Raw genomic sequence first — 16,663 nt, forward strand, 5'->3', positions numbered from 1 at the left:
GAAGCCCCAAATTACAGATAACAGTTTTAAATACCCAAGTCATAAACTGCTTTTTCTTTTCTTCTTAATTTCAGGGCAAAACAACAGTATGTAAGCTGTAGAGGGCATCTGGATCTCATTTACTCCCCATCTCCAAAAATCAGAACATCACAGAAGAGCCCAAGAGCTAGGAAACACTGTTAAAATACTGTGCCCTATTGATGCAACAACACAGTCATCCCAAATATATGTGAAAATAAGCAGGCAGAGGCTTGCTTTTCAAAATGTCGTTTTTACAAAAGACCTACCCGTTTTCAGTAACTGAAAGAAATTTGAAGAAGGTTTTTGCTTTTATGAAAAAAAGATGAAAAACAAAGATAGCCACCATCTGTTTTACAGTGGAGCAATGAGTGGCACTGCCAAGCTCGTTCCTGGTAACTACACTCAGCATCTCAGCAACAGCTTTGAACTGTGTCTGTGAGCATCTCTGCTTTAGCCTGATTTACTTTGTGCCTCTGTTAGCAAGATGTGTTTTGAAGTAATTGTTTCTTCACTTATGCCATTTCAGTTTACAAAAGTTTTCCTGGGAAGGCCCTACTTTCTAAGAGCTGGGTGAAATCCATAAATAGTCCTCCACCCCTGGTTCAGAAATAAGGTCATAAAAAAATAAGTAAGCAAACCCTTTTTACTTCTATAAGCACCAAACCAAGCTTCCCTGGCCAGCATCCCAGTAAGTATACTGAAGGTGAAACTTCACATCTTCATACATACAAGGTCATATCTTGCTCTGCATATTGAGTTCTCCTAAGGCAGGGACCATGAAAAATTTTATTTTCTTGGGCTCCAAAATCACTGAGGATGGTGACTGCAGCCATGAAATTAAAAGATGCTTGCTCCCTGGAAGAAAAGCTATGACAAACCTAGTCAGCATACTAAAAAGCAGAAACATTACTTTGCCGACAAAGGTTGGTATAGTCAAAGCTATGGTTTTTCCAGTAGTCATGTACACATGTCAGAATTGGACCATAAAGGATGAACATCAAAGAACTGATCCTTTCAAACTGCAGTGTTGGAGAAAACTCTTTGAGAGTCCGTTGGGCTGCAAGGAGATCAAATCAGTTAATCCTAAAGGAAATCAATCCTGAATATCCACTGGAAGGACTGAGCTGAAGCTGAAGCTCCAATACTTGGCCACCTGATGCAAAGAGCCGACTTACTGGAAAAGACTCCGATGCTGAGAAAGATAAGGCAGGAGGAGAAGGAGACGATAGAGGATGAGATGGTTGGATGGCATCACTGACTCAATGGATATAAGTCTGAGCAAGTTCTGGGAGATGGTGAAGGCTGGTGTGTTGCAGTCCATGAGGTCACAAAAAGTCGGATCCAACTGAGCGACTGAACAACAACAACAAAGGCAGGGACAATTACTATTTCTGTAGATCTGTAAACCAAAAACAGAACCATGGGTACTGGCCAGTAAACATCACCTGAAGAGAGAATCTGCCTCTGTGAGGCTTTACTTAAGCCCTCTCAGTAGAACATCACTATGATTAACCACTTTCCCACCATTTAGCTTACAAATGTGAGTCTTCATTCTCTGAACACCCATAGCCCACAGTTTCACCTATAATTATTGTCTATTCATTCAACAAATAATTAGTGCAAGCAGTGTTTCACAACAGCTAACAACAGCGGTCACATTTACTGAGTACTGACTATGTGCCAGACACTGACCTAAGCACTAGGGCAAGCAATGTGGGAAATGACAACCAAAAAATGGTCCCAACTCTTTGGTAATTTCCAGGTGCCAACAAAGAAGGCCCTTTCTTATGAGCCCTTTAACAAGGAAGAAATCTCACCTATACATGTTATAGAACTCCAGCACAGGAGCTCCTCGGTCAGACTTTTTGCTAAAGCACACCCCATTCAGTGACTCATAAAGGGTGCATGGAAAGTCAAACTATGAGATCTTGCATGTGTGAAATGTTTTTATCCCTCCCTCACCTGCCTGAGAATTTGGTTGGATAAAGGATTCTGAGTGGGAATCCATTTTCTTTTAGTAAGCACTATTTGCTCCATTATCCTCTAGCGTCCAATCTTATGATTCCTGACTTTATTTTATTTGTAGATATCCTTTTCTCTTTATAGTGCTCAAAAATGTCATGATGCTATGCCACACATGCATATTTTTAAATTAATTGTGCTGGATTTTTGGAGGGTTGTTTTAATCTGGAAACAGAGACTTTTTGAGAAACTGTATTTTATATTGGATGATTTCTTCATCCCAACAAATAATAACCACTCACTATCCCTTCTTGTTACAGACATCTACAATAGGTCACTCAGTCCTCCACATTCCCTCAAGATTTTGGCTTCTGGATCATTGTCTCTTTGCTATTACTACTCCGAACTTAATTCATGATGATCTCAATACGCACTGACCTTCTACTATCCTTACCTCCCAGTTCCTTTACTCCTATCTTCCAATGATGTCCTCTATCCCAGGGGTCCCCAACCCCTGGGTGACAACCAGTACTGGTCTATGGCTTGTTAGGAACCAGGCTGCACAGCAAGAGATGAGTCGTGAGCAAGTGAAGCCTCATGTGTATTAATAGCCACTCTCCACTGCTGGCATTACTGGAGCTCGAAACCTACTGCACTTATATCATTTCAAAACCATTCTCCCCACCCCCAACTCTGGTCTTCTAGGAAATCAGTCTCTGGTGCCAAAAAGATTGGAGACCACTGCTCTATCCTACCTCTGCCACTCCCTCCCCAACTGCCCACATCCAAGGAGCTTAATACATCTTAAGGTAAAACATTCAACATGGTAACTGGGTCTCATCTTAAATTCAACCAAATGGGCACCTGGTGCTATCTGGCAATCCAAAAATATTTCCTTATTCATCTCATTTTCCCTCACTCTCCTGGATGAATTTCACACCTGCTTTCTCCTCAAACTTCCAACACCTCTCTCACTTTTCATTTTTAGCTGAAGACCTTCCTTCTTATTTAACTGAGCATATGAAGTAATAAGAAGAGAACTTTCACTCTGTCCCACTACCAAGCTAACAATGCCCCAGTACTTGGGTTAGTTTAATCACCACAGATGAACCGTTGTCCACGTCCCTATCTAGCTTGAGGCCAACATATCCATATTGTCCCTTCTCTCTCTTAATCATCAATTTGTTTCTCTGTACTCCAACATCCTGTTAACTTACAAACATGCTATCTGCCCACCTAAAGACAAAAAGAACTTTAGCATTTCATGCTCCTCCAGCCACAGCCCTATTACTCTGCTCTCCCTTATAACAATCCTTGAAATAACATCACTATAACTCTTTATACTCACTGTCTCCAATTTCTCTCCTAGATTCTCCTGAATCCACTACACCAAAACTGTTTTGTCAAGGCCATCAACGACCTCCGTATTACTAAATCTAATTGTCTATGCTAACATTTATCATTAGACCATAACTGTCCTTGATTCTTCCCTTATTTCAGGAGGTAGGAATCCATTTTCCCTCAAACTCTGGAAGACATTGGTACACTGTCTTTTCTACACAGGAAATCCCAGAGTTTGGATGCCGGTCCTCTTCTCTATCTACATTTACTCCCTGGGTTTCTATCCAGTCAAGTTTAAAAAAAACAAACAAACTTGGAGTCATCAGTAATATGAGTGGTATTTCCAGTTCCAATCTCTCTCCTGAACTCCAGTCTAATATATCCAACTGCTAATGCAGTATCTCCACTTTGATATCAATTAGGAAACTCAAAATGAACAAGGCCAAAATTGAACCCTTTTTCCACAAGCCTACTCTTATTCCAGTGTTTCCAATATGAGTAACTGGCAACTCCATTCTTCCAACTGCTGAGTCTCAAAACTGCCTATGCCTTCTAACATTATTGTTCCTTCCCTATTTCATCCCCAAGACTTATTTCTCACCATTCCGTATTATGATTTTTTACTGTTTTTATCTCTCTCCCCTTACAAAGAAGCTCTTGGAGGGCAGACGTCTGTCTTATCTGTCTGAATTCACAGCATCCAGCACAGTATATATTGGAATTTGCATAAAGAGGCAGTGAAATTTAAACTATTAAACAAGTCCAAAGCAGGATCAGATTCCTCTGCAGGAAAAGATCTTAAGTAGGAAAGCATATTTCAACTATTTCCATTGGTTCCTTAGTACAAACAAAGATAGTTATTTTGTTGGTAAAGAGTCCGCCTGCATGCAGGAGACCCACGGTCCTTTCCTGGGTCGGTAAGATTTGCTGGAAAAGGGATAGACTACCCACTCCAGTATTCTTGGGCTTCCCTTGTGGTTCAGCTGGTAAAGAATCCACCTCCAATGCAAGAAACCTGGATTTGATCCCTCTGTTGGGAAGATACCCTGGAGAAGGGAAAGGCTACCCACTCCAGTATTCTGGTCTGGAGAATTCCACGGACTGTATACTCAAACATGACTGAGTGACTTTCACTTCAGTTATTTTAATAACTCCAAAATCTCAGTGGCTTGAAAACAGGCTTATTTCTTGCTCAGTCTACATGTCAAAGATAGGTCATCTGGAAGCTAGTTCTGGTTCCCAGATTAAGACTAGTCACCATCTGGAGCACACAATCACCAAAACAGAGGGAAAGAGAGTGGCAAGTTACACACCAGAAGCTTTTACCATGAAGGGATACACATCATTCCTGTGCACATTTCACTAACCAAAAGCAACTAACAAGGCCATACTCAACTTCAAGGGGGCAAGCAAGTACAACTGTACCATGTGCCCAGGAGACAGAAACCCAAGATATTTGATGGACAGCACTGATGACTACCATGAGTGGCTTCCAGATCTAAGTAACAATATTTTAACTCGTGATCTCTATACCTAGTCTGTGAAGATTAACCCCATTGCTAGAATAGTGCCACTCACTTGCAAAGTACCATCTATGGGTCTTTAGGAATGTAACTTCACCAGTTAGGCCTGCCTCTTTAATCACTCAGGAGTCGGAGTGTAGCAAAGAAGCCCAAATATGGGTGATAGCAAAGTACTGAGAACAAACCTGGTAGGAACATTCAGCGTCATAATCAGGGAAAGGCTTGACTGAATGAGCAAAAAAAGTATGTTCAGTTAAAAACGGAAGGGAAAGGAAATTCGTCAAATTTCTTTTACCAAAGGTATACAAACACCAGGCCTTGAGGTACCTGGTACTATCCCTGTCCGACGACTAACAAGTTTCACTCAAACCACATGGCAGAAAATTCGAAATTTGAATATGATTAGTAAAGTTAGTAAACGTTAATGTTTTTAACAAAACAAAACAAAAAAATACTTACCAAAAAAAAAAAAAAGCATGCTGCCATGCTACTAGAAGCAAGGAAGGAAGCAGTTATTTTAGAGATGGATTTTACTGGGAAGCTTTTTTTTCCTTAAAAGACTCCAGACATCAAAGCTCAAGATGATAGGGACAAATCTCAAGTCTACAAAGGCCTTGAATTTAAAGGGTGGCTGCCCAAGTTCTAAGTACCCAGAGCAGTTTCTATTGTATTCAACATTCAAATACTTTGTAACAGTGAAACTGGCTGCCAGAAACGTTAAAACAGACTGGAGATGGTTACCACAAGCAGCTAAACAATTGGAACCTTAAAGCCCAATGGAATTCCACTGCAGAGCTGAAGAGGAATCCAACTATGTCACCTGTCACCAGCCAAATCAGAAGCAACCAAGACTCCCAAATGAAACCAAGGGTATCTAGTCCCACCTCCTCTATCCTTTATTCAACAAACATGCGTTAGTAGCTGGCGTGGAAGAAGGAATGTCAATAAGTATGAGAAGGACATGATTCTAAGATTTAGCTCTTATTCGTCACGAATCTGGTGGAGTTCAAACAAGATAAAAACATAACAAAGCGATAAAAAACATTTTCGAGCAAAAATTTTAAAATACAATGCCTTAAATACCGTAACAAAGATATAGGAAAGACTGTTTTCACAGGTAAGTTGAGAACCTTCTTTCATAGGAACACTGTATTTGCTTTGCTAAAGAGCTAGAATCGAGAAAAAGCGAACAAAACAAACAAAAATCCTCTTCTGGCTTAATGACAATTTAGCAGAACCAAAGCCCATTTCTCTCTCTTCCTCCATTCCTCTCAACGGTCTCTGCCACAACCCCTCCATTATTTCATCATCCGCACTTCGCTGACGGCCCCAACCCAGTTCCATCACAAACGATACCAAGACTATTAAGGTCAGTCCCAAAGGCACAGAGAGTAGAAATAAATCTTCATATACAGAAAAGCAGCGGGGACTCTCCCTGTACTGAGGCACCCCGGGGCCTTTATCTCTAGGTTCTGTGGCCTGGGGTCCGCAGCTTTCGGGGATTCTGGCCCCCCTTCCCTACGCAGTTTTTGCCTCCTGCGCCCCTAACGACCTCCACCTCTCCTCAATCTGAGCTCCTCATCATGGAGTGAGGGAGCGACTCAGGACAGGGCAGTGGGGAAGTGCGGAAACGCGCAGTATGGAAGATGCGGTCCGGGTGGGTGTTTGTGTAGGGGGAGCGAGGGGGCAGACGCAATGCAGAGGAAAGGTTCTAAACGAGACCTGCTCCTTCAGGGGAGCAAGGCAGGTCAGCCATTTCTAGGTAAACCAATATGGGGTTCTATACAGGGGAGCTATTGTGAGGGGACGTCTTCAATGATGGCCATTTCTGGGAGAAATATTCTACGGGGAAGGCAAGTGAGTTAATCAGCCACTGTGCAGGTCCTCGATAAGAGAATCTTTTCATGGTGAAATGTTCTGTGGGGGTGGGGATGTCATAGCACGGGGGTCTTCACAGGGGATCCGTTGTGGGGTTGTCGACAAGGAAGCCATTGTGGGAGCCTCGGCACCAGGCGCCGTTCCTCGGGAAACGTTCCTCAGGAAACTGTTCAGGGAAAAACCGTCCGCTAGGAAGCCATATCGGACCACGCCCTTCGGCGAGCGGCGTCGCCAGACCCCAACAGCCCGCAACCCCTCGCCCGCCCCTTTGAGGCCTCGTCCCCCTGTACCTGACGGAGGGCGACCCTCGGCCAAGGCCGCCGAGGGAGCGCGCCCGGGTCAGCCCCACCCGGTGCGGGGGATATGCGTCCATTGCAGTCGACAGCGGAGGAGGACCGAGCCGCTGCGAGGGTCGCTCAAGCCTGAGGGGCGGCTTCAGGCCCACTTCTGCCAGGCGGGGCGGCTGGGCGTGCCGGGTGGGCGGGGGGCGCAGCGTGCAGGAGCACGGCGGGGGCGGAGCCCGACGGGCGCAAAGGGCGCGGATGTGGGCGTCTGCAGTGGGTAGGGGGCGGGCACAGGGCCGCAGGGCCGAGTCCTCCTTAAGCTTCGAGGCGGTTGCGTCGGATGCTGCGAGCGCGGTTGCCCAGAATTAAGGCTACCACGCCGCTGCTCTGCCCTATCTTCAGGCTCCCTATCGTGGAGTCGGATTCTGCGGCGCTGCCAGCCACGCACACAGGCGCTCCCAGGGGCGGGGCCTCGTTCCGCCCCGCCCCGCTCAGCCGCCCTCGGCCTCCTGCAGAACCTTCAGAAGTTGCTGCACCTCGCCGGCGCGGGGGCAGACTCGAATGCCGCTTGGGTGCTCGGATCGCGTACCCCGGTCTCCCCGGAGGGTACCTTGCTGCAGTTTCTACACCCGCTGCTAATCAACTACGCATCCTCCCTTCAAACATTCAGCCGATTTCTAGCCGACCTCGGGTTAGCAATGCGCGCCTAACCTTGCACAGACGTTAGGGGCTCACAGGGGCCCAGAGGATCCCTGCCTTTTACAGTTCAGATTCTAAGTCCACCCGTTTCCAACCACAGGGCAATGTGTAAGAAAGCAAAAGAGCCTCAGTCTTATGTATAATTCACAGAGTTTCCAGGCATTATATATATATATGGGATATATTTAATGATTTTGTTCTGCGTCATATACTGACTTTGTCAGGATGCCCTAAATGTCCTATATTCGTCTTTTTACAGTCAATTGGGCTTCCCTGGTGGTTCAGGCGGTAAAGAATCTGCCTGCAACGTGGGAGACCCGGGTTCCATTCCTGAGTTGGGAAGATACCCTCGAGAAGGAAATGGCAACCCACTCCAGTATTCTTGCCTGGAGAATCCCTTGGTGAGAGGAGCCCGGCGGGCTATAGCCCATGGGGTCTCAAAGAGTCTGACGAGGACGAGCGACTAACACTTTCACTCTTTAACACTTCTTTCTGCCACAGTATTTTGTTCTTAAATTACTAGCTGAAAGTCCTTTCTCTACAAATAAAAGATTTGATCAATCTCTATGGTTTCTCCAATGAGTTTGGCTGAGGGAACACCAAAAGAAGGAACTAGAAATTAAAAGTACTTGTTTTTCATATTCAAGAAAGGAAAAGATTTTCTGGCTCAAGTTCCAAGTCCTGAACAAGAAATCACTTCACATCAGTACACTGGCTCTGCAAACCAACCAATCAGCAACAGCCTCACTCCAGTGGCTTCTGAAAATCAGCCATTCAACAACAGTTTCACTCCAGTACCTAGGCTTCTGAAAGTTGCTAAATCAAAGTCAGCCTAAATCAATGTCAGCCTCAGCCAATCATTGACAGCTCCATGCTTCTAGGCGACAACCAATCAGCAAGTGCCTCACTGCGGGGACCAGGCTTCTAAAGGTTTAGTAGACCCTCAGCAGCGTTACTATAATAACCGTGAGGAGGAAGCTGGAACTCAGTCGGTGTACGCTCACGCTTCTGAAATACCGCCAATCCCTAAAAGCAAGCTTCCCAAAACATTGTGTAAGATCCGTTATGACTTTGTTAAACGAAAATGTTCCTTACAAGTGCAGTTCTTCTTTGTAGGCAGACCGTTCACCTTTGAGTTCAATTTGCTTTTCTTAAATTCAAGTTCCCAACCCTTTCGTGACTCAATTCCCACGTACGAGTTTGGACTTTGTGACAGATGCAATGATGCAGACATTAGATGTATTAAATACTTTTTCAATTTTTGTATTGGTCACTAGTATCAATGTTTTTTGTTTTACAATGCAATCGGTTTATTCACAAAGCTGTGCAATCATTTTAGCTGTACCACGATCATTTTAGAACATTTCCAGCTCTCCAAAAAGAAACCATTTAGTCGTCACTCCCCCATTTCTTCCCAACTATCCCAATACTGCTGCTGCTGCTGCTGCTGCTGCTGCTAAGTCGCTTCAGTCGTGTCCGACTCCGTGCGACCCCATAGACGGCAGCCCACCAGGCTTCCCCGTCCCTGGGATTCTCAAGGCAAGAACACTGGAGTGGGTTGCCATTTCCTTCTCCAATGCATGAGAGTGAAAAGTGAAAGTGAAGTCGCTCAGTCGTGTCCGACTCTTAGCGACCCCATGGACTGTAGCCCACCAGGCTCCTCCATCCATGGGATTTTCCAGACAAGAGTACTGGAGTGGGGTGCCATTGCCTTCTCCGATCCCAACACTAGGCAACCACTAATTTCTCTGTCTCTGGCTTTGCCTATTTTGAACGTTTCACATAAATGAAATCATATAGTATGTAGTCCTTTGTGTCCAACTCTTCATTTAGCATAGTGTTTGCAAGGCTCATTCGTGTTGTAGTATTGTACAAAGGTTTCATTTCTATGGTTGAATAATACTCTTATTACATGGATATCACATCTTTCTTATCCATTGATCAGTTGATGGACATTTGGGTTCTTTTCATTTTTTAACTTTTTTTTTTTTAGTGAATGCTGCTGTGAACATTCATGTACAAGTTTTTTGGTGGGTATATGATTCAAGTCTCTTGGGAATATAACTTAGGAGTGGAATTGCTGGGTAATTTTATTTACCTTTGGAAGAATTTTCAAACTGTTTTCCAAAGCAGTTGTACCACTTACAGCCCTACTCTGGTAGCTCAGATGGTAAAGAATCTGCCTGCAATGTGGGAGATTTGGGTTCTGTCCCTGGGTTGGGAAGATTTCCTGTAGGAGGGCACGGCAACCCACTCCAGTATTCTTGCCTTGGAGAATCAGCGTGAACAGAGGAGCCTGGCGGGCCCCAGTCCATGGGGTTGCAAAGAGTGGGACACAACTGAGTGACTAAGCATAGAACACAATTCTTTATTTATCCTAAATACAAGTCCCTTATTAGATCTACAATTTGCAAAAATTTTCTCACACTCTGTGGGTTGTCTTTTCACATCTCTGATGGTGTCCTGTGAACCACATAATTTTTAATTTTGTTGATATCGAATTTATCTATTTTGTCTTTTTTGCTTGTGCCTTTGGTGTCATATCTAAGAAACCATTGCCTAACCCAGGGATTTAATCCCTGACATTTTCTTCTGAGTTAGTAGCTTTGGCTCTTATATATAGGTATTTGATCCATTTGATATGGAAATTTTGTATTTGATGTGAGGTAGAGGTTCAGCTTCATTCTTTTGCTTGTGGCTATCTAGTTGTCTCAGAACCATTTCTTTTCCCATTAAGTTGTCTTCTCACCCTTGTTGAAAATAAATTGAATTACCTCTCTTTTTATTTGCTGTATTAAACCTCTAAATGCCAAAATGCAAGTGTGAATTTCATGATAAATTTTCTGAACAGTGGACATTATCAAATGAGGAAAAAGTCTTCTTGAAGCTCTCTGTGGGGTATGCAAATGTTCATTCAATATTGAAAATGATAGAAAGTCTGACATAAACCAGCATATAATAACAGCTAAGCGTAAAAGATGCGTGATTTCTTCAACTTGAATCATAGAAAGTGATAAAATAAAAATTTGATTATGAGAAATCTAGATGAAGAACATAAAATAATCACAGCAGAAGTTGTAGCAGCCTCCCACATTGTATACTGTCATCAGTCTTTCAGCTTGAATGACTCTTTGAATGTATTGCTACCAGTATTTTCTAATTCCAAAACTGGAAGCAAAATGTCAAATGCCAGGACAACACCTACTGCAATAATTTAAAATGTAATAACTCCATTTACTACTTCAGTGATTATCAAAGCCCTAAATGCCTCATCTTTTTTATGGATTCAAGCAATGACAATGCAGAGAAATTCACTTGTACAATACCTTTCTTGTGAAAAGGCTCACTTGTAAGGTTATTTTTAGTAAAAACTCTTCCAGATGAGACTTCAGAAACAAGAGCAAAATTTGCAGAGGAAAAAACTCTTTCCTTTTGAATTAGGAATTAAAGAGGAAAATTGTACTGCTTTTGGTGGAGATGATACAAATGATGCCAGATGTTTGCATAAAGGTGCAAACATTGTTTATTCAAAGTTGAAGTAAAACACGAATGTTTCTTTGGAAGCCGTTTGGCTATCTGCCTCATATACTGCATCAGATCAGATCAGATCAGATCAGTCACTCAGTCGTGTCCGACTCTTTGCGACCCCATGAATTGCAGCACGCCAGGCCCCCCTGTCCATCACAAACTCCCGGAGTTCACTCAGACTCACGTCCATCAAGTCAGTGATGCCATCCAGCCATCTCATCCTCTGTTGTCCCCTTCTCCTCCTGCCCCCAATCCCTCCCAGCATCAGAGTCTTTTCCAATGAGTCAGCTCTTCACATGAGGTGGCCAAAGTACTGGAGTTTCAGCTTTAATATCATTCCCTCCAAAGAAATCCCAGGGCTGATCTCCTTCAGAGTGGACTGGTTGGATCTCCTTGCAGTCCAAGGGACTCTCAAGAGTCTTCAAGACCACAGTTCAAAAGCATCAATTCTTTGGCGCTCAGCTTTCTTCACAGTCCAACTCTCACATCCATACATGACCACTGGAAAAACCATAGCCTTGACTAGATGGACCTTTGTTGGCAAAGTAACGTCTCTGCTTTTGAATGTGCTATCTAGGTTGGTCATAACTTTCCTTCCAAGGGGTAAGTGTCTTTTAATTTCATGGCTGCAGTCACCATCTGCAGTGATTTTGGAGCCCCCCCAAAAATAAAGTCTGACACTGTTTCCACTGTTTCCCCATCTATTTCCCATGAAGTGATGGGACCGGATGCCATGCTCTTTGTTTTCTGAATGTTGACCTTTAAGCCAATTTTTCCACTCTCCACTTTCACTTTCATCAAGAGGCTTTTTAGTTCCTCTTCACTTTCTGCCATAAGGATGGTGTCATCTGCATATCTGAGGTGATTGATATTTCTCCCAGCAATCTTGATTCCAGCTTGTGTTTCTTCCAGTCCAGCGTTTCTCATGATGTACTCTGCATAGAAGTTAAATAAGCAGGGTGACAATATACAGCCTTGACGTACTCCTTTTCCTATTTGGAACCAGTCTGTTGTTCCATGTACAGTTCTAACTGTTGCTTCCTGACCTGCGTACAGATTTCTCAAGAGGCAGGTCAGGTGGTCTGGTATTCCCATCTCTTTCAGAATTTTCCACAGTTTATTGTGATCCACATAGTCAAAGGCTTTGGCATAGTCAATAAAGCAGAAATAGATGTTTTTCTGGAACTCTCTTCCTTTTTCCATGATCCAGTGGATGCTGGCAATTTGATCTCTGGTTCTTCTGCCTTTTCTAAAACCAGCTTGAACATCAGGAAGTTCACGGTTCAGGTATTGCGGAAGCCTGGCTTGGAGAATTTTGAGCATTACTTTACTAGCATGTGAGATGAGTGCAATTGTGCGGTAGTTTGAGCATTCTTTGGCATTGCCTTTCTCTGGGATTGGAATGAAAACTGACCTTTCCCAGTCCTGTGGCCACTGCTGAGTTTTCCAAATTTGCTGGCATATTGAGTGCAGCACTTTCACAGCATCATCTTTCAGGATTTGAAAGAGCTCAACTGGAATTCCATCACCTCCACTAGCTTTGTTCGTAGTGATGCTTTCTAAGGCCCACTTGACTTCACATTCCAGGATGTCTGGCTCTAGGTCAGTGATCACACCATCCTGATTATTTGGATCACAGTGTATAATATCTGTTTAGCAATGGATTATGCAAACAGAAACTATCGCTGTTGAAGCATTCTATTGCTTAAAGGAATTGTAGAATGCACTAAAGGAATGATTAGTAAAGATTTTATCCCTTTAAGTATCAAAACTGTTTTTAAAGGAGACTGGAAAAGAAATCCTGACTTGAAGTGGATAATTATTACAGTACTTGTCATGACTACCTTTTGAAATGGATTTCATCTCATTAAGAATTTGATTGCTTTACAAGACTATTACTACTCTTATGGCATGGGAACAAGTGGAATCATCATGTGTAGCGTTGAAGAAGAAAGGAAGAAACATTGATGACAATGTTCTTTTTCTGTAGAAAACATTTTTAAAAGTTATTGATCAAGAGATGCAGCATAAATCCAAAAAATGAAAAACCATCTCATTCCACGAAAGGTGGTGTTTGCTTCAACAAGCCATATTTGAAGAGCAGTTTTCAGGGTTGTTAACTTTATCTAGTGTTCAGTTCAGCTCAGTTCAGTTGCTCAGTCGTGTCCAACTCTTTGCTGCTGCTGCTGCTAAGTCACTTCAGTCGTGTCCGACTCTGTGCGACCCCATAGACGGCAGCCCACCAAGCTCCCCCGTCCTTGGGATTCTCCAGGCAAGAACACTGGAGTGGGTTGCCATTTCCTTTTCCAATGCATTAAAGTGAAAAGTGAAAGTGAAGTCGCTCAGTCCTGTCCGACTCTTATCGAACCCATGGACTGCAGCCTACCAGGCTCCTCTGCCCATGGGATTTTCCAGGCAAGAGTATTGGAGTGGGGTGCCATTGCCTGCCCAACTCTTTGCGACCCCATGAACCACAGAATGCCAGGCCTCCCTGTCCATCACCAACTCCCAGAGTTCACCCACCTCATGTCCATCGAGTCGGTGATGCCATCCAGCCATCTCATCCTCTGTCGTCCCCTTCTCCTCCTGCCCCCAATCCCTCCCAGGATCAGAGTCTTTTCCAGTGAGTCAGCTCTTCACATGAGGTGGCCAAAGTACTGGAGTTTCAGCTTTAGCATCAGTCCTTCCAAAGAACACCCAGGACTGATCTCCTTTATGATGGACTGGTTGGATCTCCCTGCAATCCAAGGGACTCTCAAGAGTCTTCTCCAACACCACAGTTCAAAAGCATCAATTCTTCGGTGCTCAGCTTTCTTCACAGTCCAACTCTCACATCCATACATGACCACTGGAAAAACCATAGCCTTGACTATGTTGACCTTGACCTTTGTTGGCAAAGTAATGTCTCTGCTTTTGAATATGCTATGTAGGTTGGTCATAACTTTCCTTCCAAGGAGCAAGCGTCTTTTAATTTCACGGCTGCAGTCACCATCTGCAGTGATTTTGGAGCCCCAAAAAATAAAGTCTGACACTGTTTCCACTGTTTTCCCATCTGTTTCCCATGAAGTGGTTCTGAATGTTGAGCTTTAAGCCAACTTTTTCACTCTCCACTTTCACTTTCATCAAGAGGCTTTTTAGTTCCTCTTCACTTTCTGCCATAAGGGTGGTGTCATCTACATATCTGAGGTGATTGATATTTCTCCCAGAAATCTTGATTCCAGCTTGTGTTTCTTCCAGTCCAGCGTTTCTCATGATGTACTCTGCATAGAAGTTAAATAAGCAGGGTGACGATATACAGCCTTGACGTACTCCTTTTCCTATTTGGAACCAGTCTGTTGTTCCATGTCCAGTTCTAACTGTTGCTTCCTGACCTGCATATAGGTTTCTCAAGAGGCAGGTCAGGTGGTCTGGTATTTCTATCTCTTTCATAATTTTCCACAGTTTATGGTGACCCACATGGTCAAAGGCTTTGGCAAAGTCAGTAAAGCAGAAACAGATGCTTTTCTGGAACTCTCTTGCTTTTTCCATTATCCAGAGGATGTTGGCAATTTGATCTCTGGTTCTTCTGCCTTTTCTAAAACCAGCTTGAACATCAGGAAGTTCACGGTTCACATATTGCTGAAGCCTGGCTTGGAGAATTTTGAGCATTACCTTACTAGCGTGTGAGATGAGTGCAATTGTGTGAATGTGTGTTTTAGCATTCTTTGGCATTGCCTTTCTTTGGGATTGGAATGAAAACTGACCTTTCCCAGTCCTGTGGCCACTGCTGAGTTTTCCAAATTTGCTGGCATATTGAGTGCAGTACTTTTACAGCATCATCTTCCAGGATTTGAAATAGCTCAACTGGAATTCCATCACCTCCACTAGCTTTGTTTGTAGTGATGCTTTCTAAGGCCCACTTGACTTCACATTCCAGGATGTCTGGCTCTAGGTGAGTGATCACACACTGTATGTTCAGTATATTGGCTCATAATGCTACTGCTGATTATATTTTTTCATTAATGAATATTCAACAAACAAAAAATCTAAAGAAGTTAGATGTGACCATTGTAGAAGCTTGATACAAAGAAAATGAACATAGATTATGTGCACAAGGAATTTTACAAACAAATTCCACGAAACAAGGAAATACTAAAGGGAACCAAAGGGTCAGAAAAATATAAAAGTATATAATTTAGATACCTTTTATTTCCTATGAATAACATTTTTAAAGTACCTGTTCTATACAATATTTTTCTTTTACATCAGTGTACATATGCATAAGCAATTAGATATAATTTAAATCTAACTGGACAACCTGTTTTTTACTTGCTAAATCTGGCAACCCTACTCATAAATGATCTGAGACAATATATGTTATCCACTTAAGAGGGTCTTCTTAAAAGTTTTTCTCCAAAAATATTTTTTACAATAAAATGGATAATAAAATACTGTATAGTTCAGTAAGTTTTGACAAATGTTTACAGTTCTAGAATTATTGCCCCCCACCCCAACTAGGATATCAGACATTTCCATGACCATAGAAAAGTTCCCAGAAGCCGCTTTGCAGTCAAATCCCCCATCTTGGCCCCAAACAATTATTGATTTGATTTTAATGGCCATAGATTAGTTTTGTCTACTCTTCAAATTTATATAAATGAAATCAGTGTAATGATTTGGGGATTTATTCATTTTGTTATACATATCAGTAGTTTGTTCCTTTTTACCAATGAGTAAGTTTCCATAGGTTGGACAAAACATTATTTGTGTATCCATTTACTGGTATATGGGCATTTGAGTTGTTTCTATTTTGAAGCTACTATGTTTGAAGTCCTATAAACATTTGTGTATAAGTCTTTGCATGACCATATATTTTCAGTTTTCTAGGATAAACACTAGGAGTAAAAGTGCTAGGTCATATGGTACATGTATATTTAGCTTCATAAGAAACAATCAACCAGTTTTCCAAACTGTTTTCATTTTACATTCCTACTTGCAGTGCAGGAGAATTCCAGTTGTTCCATATCCTCACCAACACTTGGTGGTGTCAATCTTAACTTTCATTCTCCTGGATATACAGTGGGATCCCAGTATGGTTTTACTTTGTATTTCCCTAATGATAATGCTCAAGAAAAGGAACTGTCACTGCTTCCCCCTTTTCCCCTTCTATTTGCCATGAAATGATGGGACCAGATGCCATGATCTTAGTTTTTTTTAATATTGAGCTTTAAGCAGACTTTTTCACTCTCCTCCTTAACCCTCATCAAGAGGCTATTTAGTTCCTCTTCACTTTCTGCCATTAGAGTGGTATCATCCACATATCTGAGGTTGTTGATATTTCTTGCAGTAATGTTGACTCCAGCTTGTAATTCATTTAGCCCGGCATTTCACATGATGTGCTCTGTGGGTAAATTAAATAAACAGAGTGACAATAAACAGCCTTGTTGT

General features: G+C 42.7%; 1 protein-coding gene and 1 long non-coding RNA gene across 15 annotated transcripts in view; one reads left to right on the plus strand and one right to left on the minus strand.

Annotated features, from left to right (window-relative positions):
• DNAAF9 (dynein axonemal assembly factor 9) overlaps positions 1-7,434 on the minus strand; it is a 167,185-nt gene extending 159,751 nt beyond the window's left edge. For 6 of the 13 annotated variants that reach the window (XM_086333314.1, XM_086333309.1, XM_086333313.1 and 3 more), the window contains exon 1: positions 7,016-7,156. Coding sequence is in view for 7 of the 13 variants with exons in the window: in XM_086333299.1 (XP_086189425.1) it covers positions 1,197-1,342 (146 nt within the window). In the remaining 6 variants the exon portion in view is untranslated. Of the gene's footprint in view, positions 1-1,196; positions 6,104-7,015 lie in introns of those variants that run through there. The other 7 variants (XM_086333299.1, XM_086333298.1, XM_086333295.1 and 4 more) reach the window with 3 other exon arrangements.
• On the plus strand, positions 6,092-8,970 carry LOC147360688 (uncharacterized). Of its 2 annotated transcripts, none has more exons than XR_015139351.1 (2): positions 6,092-6,216; positions 7,968-8,970. It is a non-coding gene; the product is annotated as an uncharacterized LOC147360688 (long non-coding RNA). The 2 variants fall into 2 exon arrangements; XR_015139352.1 differs by lacking the exon at positions 6,092-6,216 and adding an exon at positions 7,439-7,700 and having other exon boundaries at positions 7,968-8,275.
• Positions 8,971-16,663: the final 7,693 nt, after the last annotated feature.

The sequence above is a fragment of the Bos grunniens genome, chromosome 13 (genome assembly GCF_055505025.1).
Source record: "Bos grunniens cultivar Pamir isolate PY7600 chromosome 13, Bosgru_T2T1.0, whole genome shotgun sequence".
Classification (NCBI taxonomy): domain Eukaryota; kingdom Metazoa; phylum Chordata; class Mammalia; order Artiodactyla; family Bovidae; genus Bos; species Bos grunniens.